This window comes from Triticum aestivum, chromosome 3A (assembly GCF_018294505.1).
Source record: "Triticum aestivum cultivar Chinese Spring chromosome 3A, IWGSC CS RefSeq v2.1, whole genome shotgun sequence".
In the NCBI taxonomy this organism is placed as follows: Eukaryota; Viridiplantae; Streptophyta; class Magnoliopsida; order Poales; family Poaceae; genus Triticum; species Triticum aestivum.
Window position 1 is genome coordinate 697724465 of NC_057800.1, and position 12890 is coordinate 697737354.

At 44.9% G+C, this 12890-nt stretch overlaps 1 protein-coding gene across 1 annotated transcript; it reads left to right on the top strand.

The window, feature by feature from the left end:
- Positions 1–7966: 7966 nt before the first annotated feature.
- On the top strand, positions 7967–9444 carry LOC123063306 (uncharacterized). Its single transcript, XM_044487047.1, has one exon. It carries the CDS (start codon positions 8042–8044, stop codon positions 9269–9271), a length of 1230 nt encoding a protein of 409 aa, XP_044342982.1. The 5' UTR covers positions 7967–8041; the 3' UTR covers positions 9272–9444.
- Positions 9445–12890: the final 3446 nt, after the last annotated feature.

Here is a 12890-nt window from a genome sequence, read left to right on the forward strand (position 1 = left end):
AGCATCGCTACGGGTGAGAAGGTCTCATCGTAGTCAACCCCTTGAACTTGTCGAAAACCTTTTGCGACAAGTCGAGCTTTGTAAACAGTAACATTACCATCAGCGTCAGTCTTCTTCTTGAAGATCCATTTATTTTCAATTGCTTGCCGATCATCGGGCAAGTCAACCAAAGTCCATACTTTGTTCTCATACATGGATCCCATCTCAGATTTCATGGCTTCAAGCCATTTTTCGGAATCTGGGCTCACCATCGCTTCTTCATAGTTCGTAGGTTCATCATGATCTAACGGCATGATTTCCAGAACAGGATTATCGTACCACTCTGGTGCGGATCTCGCTCTGGTTGATCTACGAGGTTCAGTAGTATCTTGTCCTGAAGTTTCATGATCATCATCATTAGCTTCCTCACTAATTGGTATAGGTGTCGCAGAAACAGTTTTCTGTGATGTACTACTTTCCAATAAGGGAGCAGGTACAGTTACCTCGTCAAGTTCTACTTTCCTCCCACTCACTTCTTTCGAGAGAAACTCCTTCTCTAGAAAGGATCCATTCTTAGCAACAAATATCTTGCCTTCGGATCTGTGATAGAAGGTGTACCCAACAGTCTCCTTTGGGTATCCTATGAAGACATATTTCTCCGATTTGGGTTCGAGCTTATCAGGTTGAAGTCTTTTCACATAAGCATCGCAGCCCCAAACTTTAAGAAACGACAACTTTGGTTTCTTGCCAAACCACAGTTCATAAGGCGTTGTCTCAACGGATTTTGATGGTGCCCTATTTAACGTGAATGCGGCCGTCTCTAAAGCATAAACCCAAAACGATAGCGGTAAATCAGTAAGAGACATCATAGATCGCACCATATCTAGTAAAGTACGATTACGACGTTCGGACACACCATTACGCTGTGGTGTTCCGGGTGGCGTGAGTTGCGAAACTATTCCACAATTTTTCAACACCAAACTCGTAACTCAAATATTCTCCTCCACGATCAGATCGTAGAAACTTTATTTTCTTGTTACGATGATTTTCAACTTCACTCTGAAATTCTTTGAACTTTTCAAATGTTTTAGACTTATGTTTCATTAAGTAGATATACCCATATCTGCTTAAGTCATCTGTGAAGGTGAGAAAATAATGATATCCGCCACGAGCCTCAATATTCATCGGACCACATACATCTATATGTATGATCTCCAACAAATCTGTTGCTCTCTCCATAGTACCGGAGAACAGTGTTTTAGTCATCTTGCCCATGAGGCACGGTTCGCAAGTACCAAGTGATTCATAATCAAGTGGTTCCAAAAGTCCATCAGTATGGAGTTTCTTCATGCGTTTTATACCGATATGACCTAAACGGCAGTGCCACAAATAAGTTGCACTGTCATTATCAACTCTGCATCTTTTGGCTTCAACATTATGAATATGTGTGTTACTACTATCGAGATTCATCAAAAATAGACCACTCCTCAAAGGTGCATGACCATAAAAGATATTACTCATATAAATAGAACAACCATTATTCTCTGATTTAAATGAATAACCGTCTCGTATCAAACAAGATCCAGATATAATGTTCATGCTCAACGCTGGCACCAAATAACAATTATTTAGGTCTAATATTAATCCCGAAGGTAGCTGTAGAGGTAGCGTGCTGACCGCGATCACATCGACTTTGGAACCGTTTCCCACGCGCATCGTCACCTCGTCCTTCGCCAGTGTTCGCTTAATCCGTAGTCCCTGTTTCGAGTTGCAAATATTAGGAACAGAACCAGTATCAAATACCCAGGTGCTACTGCGAGCTCTAGTAAGGTACACATCAATAACATGTATATCACATATACCTTTGTTCACCTTGCCATCCTTCTTATCCGCCAAATACTTGGGGCAGTTCCGCTTTCAGTGACCAGTCTGCTTGCAGTAGAAGCACTCAGTTTCAGGCTTAGGTCCAGACTTGGGTTTCTTCTCCTGAGCAGCAACTTGCTTGCCGTTCTTCTTGAAGTTCCCTTTCTTCTTCCCTTTGCCCTTTTTCTTGAAACTAGTGGCCTTATTAACCATCAACACTTGATGCTCCTTTTTGATTTCTACCTCCGCAGCTTTCAGCATTGCGAAGAGCTCGGGAATAGTCTTGTTCATCCCTTGCATATTATAGCTCATCACGAAGCTCTTGTAGCTTGGTGGCAGTGATTGGAGAATTCTGTTAATGACGCAATCATCTGGAAGATTAACTCCCATCTGAATCAAGTGATTATTATACCCAGATATTTTGAGTATATGCTCACTGACAGAACTGTTCTCCTCCATCTTGCAGCTATAGAACTTATTGGAGACTTCATATCTCTCAATCCGGGCATTTGCTTGAAATATTAACTTCAACTCCTGGAACATCTCATATGCTCCATGACGTTCAAAACATCGTTGAAGTCCCGATTCTAAGCCGTAAAGCATGGCACACTGAACTATCGAGTAGTCATCAGCTCTGCTCTGCCAGACGTTCATAACATCTGGTGTTGCTCCAGCAGCAGGCCTGGCACCCAGCGGTGCTTCCAGGACGTAATACTTCTGAGCAGCAATGAGGATAATCCTCAAGTTACGGACCCAGTCCGTGTAATTGCTACCATCATCTTTCAACTTTGCTTTCTCAAGGAACGCATTAAAATTCAACGGAACAACAGCACAAGCCATCTATCTACAATCAAACATAAACAAGCAAGATACTATCAGATACTAAGTTCATGATAAGTTTAAGTTCAATTAATCAAATTACTTAAGAACTCCCACTTAGATAGACATCCCTCTAATCCTCTAAGTGATCACGTGATCCAAATCAACTAAACCATAACCGATCATCACGTGCGATGGAGTAGTTTTCAATGGTGAACATCGTTATGTTGATCATATCTACTATATGATTCACGCTCGACCTTTCGGTCTCCGTGTTCCGAGGCCATATCTGCATATGCTAGGCTCGTCAAGTTTAACATGAGTATTCTGCGTGTGCAAAAACTGGCTTGCGCCCGTTGTAGATGGACGTAGAGCTTATCACACCCAATCATCACGTGGTGTCTGGGCACGACGAACTTTGGCAACGGTGCATACTCAGGGAGAACACTTCTTGATAATTTAGTGAGAGATCATCTTATAATGCTACCGTCAATCAAAGCAAGATAAGACGCATAAAAAGATAAACATCACATGCAATCAATATAAGTGATATGATATGGCCATCATCATCTTGTGCTTGTGATCTCCATCTCCGAAGCATCGTCATGATCACCATCGTCACCGGCGCGACACCTTGATCTCCATCGTAGCATCGTTGTCGTCTCGCCAATCTTATGCTTCCACGACTATCGCTACCGCTTAGTGATAAAGTAAAGCACTACATCGCGATTGCATTGCATACAATAAAGCGACAACCATATGGCTCCTGCCAGTTGCCGATAACTCGGTTACAAAACATGATCATCTCATACAATTAAATTCAGCATCATGCCTTGACCATATCACATCACAACATGCCCTGCAGAAACAAGTTAGACGTCCTCTACTTTGTTGTTGCAAGTTTTACGTGGCTGCTACGGGCTTAAGCAAGAACCAATCTCACCTACGCATCAAAACCACAACGATAGTTTGTCAAATAGACTCCGTTTTAACCTTTGCAAGGACCGGGCGTAGCCACACTTGGTTCAACTAAAGTTGGAGAGACAGTTGCCCGCAAGCCACCTATGTGCAAAGCACGTCGGGGGAACCGGTCTCGCGTAAGCGTACGCGTAATGTTGGTTCGGGTCGTCTCGTCCAACAATACCGCCGAACCAAAGTATGACATGCTGGTAGGCAGTATGACTTATATCGCCCACAACTCACTTGTGTTCTACTCATGCAAATAACATCAAACCATAAAACCAGGCTCGGATGCCACTATTGGGGAACGTAGTAATTTCAAAAAAATTCCTACGCACACGCAAGATCATGGTGATGCATAGCAACGAGAGGGGAGAGTGTTGTCTACGTACCCACGCAGACCGACTGCGGAAGCGTTGACACAACGTAGAGGAAGTAGTCATACGTCTTCCCGATCCGACCGATCCAAGCACCGTTACTCCGGCACCTCCGAGTTCTTAGCACACGTACAGCTCGATGACAATCCCCGGGCTCCGATCCAGCAAAGCGTCGGGGAAGAGTTCCGTCAGCACTACGGCGTGGTGACGATCTTGATGTTCTACCGTCGTAGGGCTTCGCCTAAGCACCGCTACAATATGATCGAGGTGGAATATGGTGGCAGGGGGTACCGCACACGGCTAAGGAACGATCTCAAGGATCAACTTGTGTGTCTAGAGGTGCCCTCCTGCCCCCGTATATAAAAGAGCCAAGGGGAAGGGGGCGGCCGGCCAGGAGGAGGGCGCAGGAGGAGTCCTACTCCTACCGGGAGTAGGACTCCCCCCCCCCAATCCTAGTTGGAATAGGATTCCTCGAGGGGGAAGAGAGAGAGGGGGGCCGGCCACCTCTCCTTGTCCTAATAGGACTAGGGGAGGGGGGAGGCGCGCGGCCCACCTTGGGCTGCCCCTTTCTCCTTTCCACTAAAGCCCACTAAGGCCCATATGGCTCCCGGGGGGTTCCGGTAACCTCCCGGTACTCCGGTAAAATCCCGATTTCACCCGGAACACTTCCGATATCCAAACATAGGCTTCCAATATATCAATCTTTATGTCTCGACCATTTCGAGACTCCTCGTCATGTCCGTGATCACATCCGGGACTCCGAACTAACTTCGGTACATCAAAAATGCATAAACTCATAATAACTGTCATCGTAACGTTAAGCATGCGGACCCTATGGTTCGAGAATAATGCAGACATGACTGAGACACATCTCCGGTCAATAACCAATAGCGGGACCTGGATGCCCATATTGGCTCCTACATATTCTACGAAGATCTTTATCGGTCAGACCGCATAACAACATACGTTGTTCCCTTTGTCATCGGTATGTTACTTGCCCGAGATTCGATTGTCGGTATCCAATACCAAGTTCAATCTCGTTACCGGCAAGTCTCTTTACTCGTTCTGTAATACATCATCTCTCAACTAACTTATTGGCTGCAATGCTTGCAAGGCTTATGTGATGTGCATTACCGAGAGGGCCCAGAGATACCTCTCCGACAATCGGAGTGACAAATCCTAATCTCGAAATACGCCAACCCAACATCTACCATTGGAGACACCTGTAGAGCTCCTTTATAATCACCCAGTTACGTTGTGACGTTTGGTAGCACACAAAGTGTTCCTCCGGCAAACGGGAGTTGCATAATCTCATAGTCATAGGAACATGTATAAGTCATGAAGAAAGCAATAGCAACATACTAAACGATCGGGTGCTAAGCTAATGGAATGGGTCATGTCAATCAGATCATTCAACTAATGATGTGACCTCGTTAATCAAATAACAACTCTTTGTTCATGGTTAGGAAACATAACCATCTTTGATTAACGAGCTAGTTAAGTAGAGGCATACTAGTGACACTCTGTTTGTCTATGTATTCACACATGTATTATGTTTCTGGTTAATACAATTCTAGCATGAATAATAAACATTTATCATGATATAAGGAAATAAATAATAACTTTATTATTGCCTCTAGGGCATATTTCCTTCAATAACACCTTAAGACACAAAATCAACCAAAACCCTAATGTCACCTAGATACTCCAATGTCACCTCAAGTATCTGTGGGCATGATTATACGATATGCATCACACAATCTCAGATTCATCTATTCAACCAACACATAGGACCTCAAAGAGTGCCCCAAAGTTCCTATCGGAGAATCACGACGAAAACGTGTGCCAACCCCTATGCATAGGTTCATGGGCGGAACCCGCAAGTTGATCACCAAAACATACATCAAGTGAATCACGTGGTATCCCATTGTCACCACAGATACGCACGGCAAGACATACATCAAGTGTTCTCAAATCTTTAAAGACTCAATCCAATAAGATTACTTCAAAGGGGAAACTCAATTCATTACAAGAGAGAAGATGGGGAGGAGAAACATAAGATCCAACTATAATAGCAAAGCTCGCGATACATCAAGATCGTATCACCTCAAGAACACGAGAGAGAGAGAGAGAGATAAAACACATAGCTACTGGTACATACCCTCAGCCCCGAGGGAGAACTACTCCCTCCTCGTCATGGAGAGCACCGGGATGATGAAGATGGCCACCGGAGAAGGATTCCCCCCTCCGACAGGGTGCCGGAATGGGTCTAGATTGGTTTTCGGTGGCTACGGAGGCTTCTGGCGGAGGAACTCCTGATCTATTCTACTCTCCGATGTTTTTAGGGTATATGGAGATATATAGGCGGAAGAAGTACGTCAGGGGGCCACGAGGGGCCCACGAGGGTGGAGGGCGCGCCCAGGGGGGTAGGCGCGCCCCCTGCCTCGTGGCCTCCTTGCAGATCCCCTGACGTGCACTCCAAGTCTTCTGGGCTTCTTTCCTTCCAAAAATGAGTTTCGTGAAGTTTCAGGTCAATTGGACTCCGTTTGATTTTCCTTTTCTTCGAAACCCTAAAACAGGGTAAAAACAGAAACTGGCACTGGGTTCTGGGTTAATAGGTTAGTCCCAAAAATGATATAAAAGTGTATAATAAAGCCCATAAATATTCAAGACAGTACATAATATAGCATGAAGCAATCAAAAATTATAGATACGTTGAAGACGTATCAAACACCTATTGGAAAAACTGAGAACAATGAGCATCTACAGGAGAGATGTGGAAATCTGTTGTGAGTTTGCAAAGATAGGCTGTTTTTGGGGTGCAGATGCAAATGTACCAAGGGACACCTGTAAATGATAAGTGAGTTGATCATGTCCCTTGCAAGTAGATTGAACATACCACACAATTTAAGAGCAGTGTATCATGTGATGAGCGGTATCACTGAATATTTTCCCTCGGAAATTGCTTAGGAGGTAAATAGACGAACGGGTATCAACGAAATAATTATGGATCCCTTCATATTAATAATCTCACCTCCCCCTTCCTAAATTTAACGGAGGTGGCCCCCTCCTCCCCTTTAGGCTTTGTTTGGTTTCACGGGATCCCTCGAGGATCCTCGTCAAAAACCAGGGTGTCCAGCCCACAGGGCAAGTCGGCCCGTGTAAGACCACCAGAGCATTTGGTTGCCCACTGGAATTCTGCATCACGATCCACGTTGTTTTCACGGAAAGGTTTTCCATGTCTCGAGGGGTTGGGGAGGAAAGCCTCGGCTCGCCCACCCTCACCACGCAACGCCTGCTGATTTCTCCGCCTAGTGACATGTTGCTTCCTACGCCTTCCTCTAGCGACAACCCTCTGTTGTGGCCGTCATCCTCCCCGTTCTCCCAAGATTCGATCAGCCTCAGATCTCATGTCCCGTCCAGCAACGATGAGCGTCTTCCTACTCCTTCGACCAAGGTAGCCTCTCCTCCTCCCTCCTTCCCTGTGTCCAAATAGCAACATAGCATTTTCCATGGTTTTACAAGGATCTCACGGAAGCAGGGAGATCCCCACTTGGGGGTTTATTGCCCAGCCTTTTCCATCCACAACAACCAAATGAGCCTTTAATCTCCATTAGAAACTGTCACATACCAAGGCCGCGATTGGATTGAGTGTAATTTAATACAGGTGTATAATTTTACAAGTGTATCTTACCAGATTTTCGGCCGGAAACAATAAGACGTCTAGGGGCGTGTATCCTTTACCTTTACTGATGTATCTAAAGAAAACACGATAATCCAAGCGCGGCCTAAATTGCGTAGAAACCGTAAAATGGGATCTGTTGCTGTAGCATTACTTGGAGGAAATCCCTTGAGACCTTGTTCTTGTTTCACTCTTTTTTTTAATCAAATAAAATATGATTTGGCAGTTCTCGTGCTAACAAAAAAAAAACAGTTTTGACTAGTGGTATTTTGCTACTCCCCCGTCGTATTCTGCTCGCTCCCACGGTCCCACCGAAACCCCCTCCCCCAGAAAAATTCCCCAAATTTGTCCGGACAAAATCATGGACGGAGATCGACGGACGCCGGCGGCCGCGGCCGCGGCCGCATCGGCGGCATCGGTCCTTGACGACGACAACCTCCTCCGCGAGATCCTCCTCTGCGTCGCCTTCCCCACCAGCCTCGTCAACGCCGCCCTCGTCTGCAAGCGGTGGCTCCTCCACGCCTCCAGCCCGGCCTTCCTCCGCCGCTTCCGCGAGCGCAACCCGCCCCGCCTCCTCGGCGCCTGCGTCGGCTACCCCGGCAGGTATCGTTTTGTGCCTCTCCCGCGGCAGCCCCCGGAGCTCGCCGCCCCCATACGCCGCGCGACCTCCTGCTGCGACGCCGCCTTCGCCCGCAGATGCCCGCGAATCAAGCACTGCCGGAGCGGCCGCCTCATCATCGAGGTCTTCCGCGACGGCAGCTTCAATCACCCCCTTGTGGTGCCGGTTCTCGCCGGGGAGTCTTCAACCGTCCTCCCACCAACCCTGCTGTCCCACGCCCACCGTAACTACTGGGAGAGGCGCACTCAATTCACTGAGATGTTCCTACCCGAGGATGGGGGCCGCGACGGCATCACCTTGGTGAATCTGTGGAAGGACCGGCAAAAAGTGTATGCGGAGGTGTGCATCCTCAGATCTGGCCGATGGTGCGTCCCTGACATGGAGTCAGAGATAGAGCCCCCAGATGGCACAGTCTTCCTTGAAATGCTACCACCCGTCCATGGCAAAGTCTTCATGGTGACCAACTCTGGGCACACCGTGGGTCTAGATTTGGCCGCGGGGAGCCTTTTCACCCTTGAGCTACCAGCTGGAGTGCGGAGCAACTATATGCTCTCATGTGCAGAGGATTCAGGGATCTATCTTGTCAGCGCAGACGGGTTTCAGCTCAGTGTGTGGCTCCATCGGATGTCGGGCGATGACAATGGTGCAGGCTGGCTGCTGCTGGACACATTTTGTGTCCGTGAGGGTCAGGCATGCACACCCCGTGCAGAGGACAGTTGGGTTCCTCCTCGCAATGTTTGTCTTGATGTTGTTGCGGTCGGGGACAATGCCGACTTTGTGTTCTTGGATCATCCAGCAAGTGGCACCCTCTTTTATGTTCATCTGAGGAGCAGGGTGGTTGAGAAGGTCTGCCAGAGGGGGGCAGATGAATGTGGATATAAACGTGTGGATGCTGGTCACGTACGTGTATCTCCTGTTATGATGATCTGGCCGCCTATCTTCCCAGCGCAGAACGTGGGTCATGAGGAATGACCCCCCTGTGGTTGATCGTTGTACTATCTAAACTGAGTATGAGTTCTGTAATATAGAGGTATGTACTTTGAGTTATTTCTCTTCCTAGAACAGCAGATACTGCAGTCATGTAAGTTGGGTCTTAAGAACCTATGTTCATTTCAGTAATTTGTATATTGCAATATATCCTGCAAGACTGCACTGATCTTCTAAGCTGACAGTAGTTTGTATAAGATATTCCATATATGAGGACTTTCTGGTAATGATCGGTTGCGTAGAAGAACTTTAAATGGTGGCCAAATAAAAACGACAAGCAGCAACTGGAAGAGAAATAACTGAAAATACAGCTCTTTTCAAGGAAGTTTCTTTTGTGTTCTCGGCAACGGTGGCTTAGACGGTAAGACAAGGTATGAATGTGCTGTGATGTCCATTTTTATTCACATTAAAACTGACTTCTGTTTCCATTTTTTTTTATGTCTACAAAGCTATAATCCACTCACCATCACTAGTTCACTGCTATGATAGATGCCATTGAATGAAGTTTTATCCCAATGTCATGCAGAAAAAAAAGTGATTTGTGTTGTCCACAAACTCCACAACAATGGTATTCCTTGTTACACACGCACAAATGGCAAAAACAGTAAATTAGAGTGCATCCAATCCTAGCTTGTCAGGAACCTGCTGAATCAATAACTAAAGCATTGATTTGATTAATACCACCATCCATTTTTCTATGTATGGTACTACTAACTAAAGTTCAGCCTAACTGAAGCATCATTACAAGAAATATGAAAGATCAGCCAGGGTCCTGACCATAGCTAACTGTATGATTTTGCCTCCTCCCAAAAGCAAAGATTACAGGAGGTGCTAGAGTTCATTAGATGGAGTTTCATCCCAAATTCGCAATGGCATCCAGAAAAGGAAAATGTGAGGCATCATGTCCACAACTCCACACAATTGGTATTCCTTCTCACGCACAAATGGCAAAAAGCAAGGAATTAGAGTTTATCTAAACCTACCTTATCTGGAACCTGATGAATCATCAGCTGAAGCATTGATTCAGTTGATACCACCAAAGTTCAGTCTATCTCAAATCTTGATTCTTCCCACCATTTTTCTATGTACGATACTAACAACGCAAGTTCAGTCTGTCTCGAATCTTGATTCTTCTTCATCTTTGCTTATTCGAGACACTATTAAAAAAACATCAAAGATCAGCCACTGCCCTGGCCATAGCTAACTCTATGATTTTGGCCCCTCCCAAAAGGTGGTAGCTAGAACTAAGTTTTCTTGCCATGTCTCGTTTGGTACAATGACAAAATCACCATAGGAACAGTGCCGTTTATATAACGAAACTCCATTAAAGAAAAAGGTACATGCTGAACTCAAGATTTTCTCGTTTGGTCTTTACAATCTTCAGTGATTGGTTGGTTGCTTAACTAAAACCTGGTCTAGAAAGGATAAAAGAACAGTCAAACAGTCAAGGAATTTCAAACAGTCAAACCGAGATCTCTCCCTTTATGATGATCTGGCCGCCTGTGTTCCAGGCACGGAATGTAGGGCATGATCAAGAGGAATGATCCTCTCTGTGTTTGATCTTTGTAATATCATCACTGCGTATGACTTCTGTAATAGGAAGGCATGTTGCTGATGAGGTAATGGAAATTGATGAGAGAAAAAATTATCTGGATGGGTTTGATTGCATCTCCTCTGACTAATGTATGTTGTTTCACTCTGTTTAATTCCACTCCCTAGTTTGAAACGTGTTTTGCATGCATCGAATTTGTCATGACTGTCGAACAATGTGTTTTTCCTGGTTCGCGGTATAGTTCAGGGATGGTATTATTCGGTTTTTCCTTTTTTTATTTTTCTTTTGCTTTTTAAAATGCGTGTTTTTTAAGAATATCGTGTTTTGTAAAATTGATGAACTTTTTTTAAAAATGATTTTTTCAGATTTGATGACCTTTTTTCAAATTCGATGATTTTTTCCAAAATGGATGAACTTTTTTCAGATTACATGAACGTTTTTCAAATTCAATGTTTTTTTCAGATTACATGAACTTTCAAATTCGATGAACTTTTTCTTCAAGATCGATGATTTTTTTCAAATTTGATGAAGTTTTTTTAGTCCGGTGAACTTTTTTCAAAATTGATGAACTTTTCCAATATTGGTTAACTTTTTTTAAATTCAATGAACTTTTTTTCAATTTGATGAAAGGTTTTCAATTTTGATGAACTTTTTTTCAAAATTGATGAACTTTTTCCCAAATTTATGAACTTTTTTTCTAAAACATGTGAACACTTTTGAATCCATGTTTTGATTTTCAGCATCCAAATTTGTTACCTACATTTATTCTTTACTTCGGAAAATAAAGTTATATCCCAGAAATATTATTTCAGTTCTTTCATTTACAAACACCATTTTCTACAAAACCGTGCTTCCAAAAGAATTTTTTGGAATAGAATCAATCAATCCAATAGCTGACACTAGTTAGCAAAAGAGTTCTCCAAAAAGAAAACAGTGAACGAACCAGTTACTCGCTAAGGAGCCACACATGACGTCCTAAAGAAAGGCGGATTAAGGAGGCACACATGGCGTCCTAAAGAAAGGCCTATAACGAGCGAGCTTCTCGCTAACCTTCAGGCACGCGAAAGAAACAGCGAACGAACCAGCGGTGATGGGCCGAATGAAATCAGCCCACAGAAGATCGCTGTAGGCGCCACGTCTCCCAACGGGGGGAGAGCAACTAGTTAACGAGTGCTCCTTTGAAAGCCTCGCAATAATCAGCGTCACTTGACGCGCTTTCAGTCATTCGTCACGTATCGCGCTTTGGGAGCTTTCTTTGGATTTTGTTTTTTTTTAATATTTCCGCACGCATTTCGGCTTTTTAACAGTCTTTTTTTGTTTTTTCGACGTTTTGGATTTCCGCCTGTCCTCCTTAGCTCTTCGATCAAATTTTATTTTCAAAAAAGCGTGAAAAAACGCATTTTTTTCTCTTTTTTCTTTCGCGGGAGTCACGGTCCGTGCCTCTCGGAAACAAAAAAAACGTGTTTTTTTTTCACGAGAGTCACGGTTTTGCTTTCGCGGGAGGCAAGGTTGTGCTTTAGCGATAATCACGGCCGTGCCTCTCGTAAACGAAAAAATGCATTTTCTGTTTTTTTTCTTTTGGGAGAGTCATGGTTTTGCTTCAGCGAGAGGCATGATTGTACTTTCACGAGAGTCACAGCCGTTCCTTCAGGAAACGGAAAAAACACATTTTTTTTTCTTTTCTTTCGCGAGAGTCACGTTTTGCTTCTGTGAGAGGCACGGTTGTGCTCTCGCGAGAGTCACGGCCGTGCCTCCTCGGAAACGGAAAAATATGTGTTTTCTCTCTTTCTTTTCTTCTGCAAGAGTCACGGTTTTGCTTTCGCGAGAGATATGGTTATGATTTCGTGAGAGGCATGGGTATAGCTGGCCAAACGGGCCGTGCTAACTGGGCCGGCCCGGTAGCACGCAGGAACGGCACGGCCCAGGCACGGCACGACCCGAGCTAAACGGGCTAGGCCCGGCACGCGGCACGCCATGGGCCATGCCTGGGCCTGGAGGCTGGGCACGCGGGCCGGCACGGCACGGCCCGTTTAAATTTTTTTTGGAATTTTT

What these genes read in the sequence shown, in the direction of transcription:
- LOC123063306 (XM_044487047.1), top strand. Translation starts at nt 8,042, where the DNA reads ATGGACGGAGATCGACGGACGCCGGCGGCCGCGGCCGCGGCCGCATCG.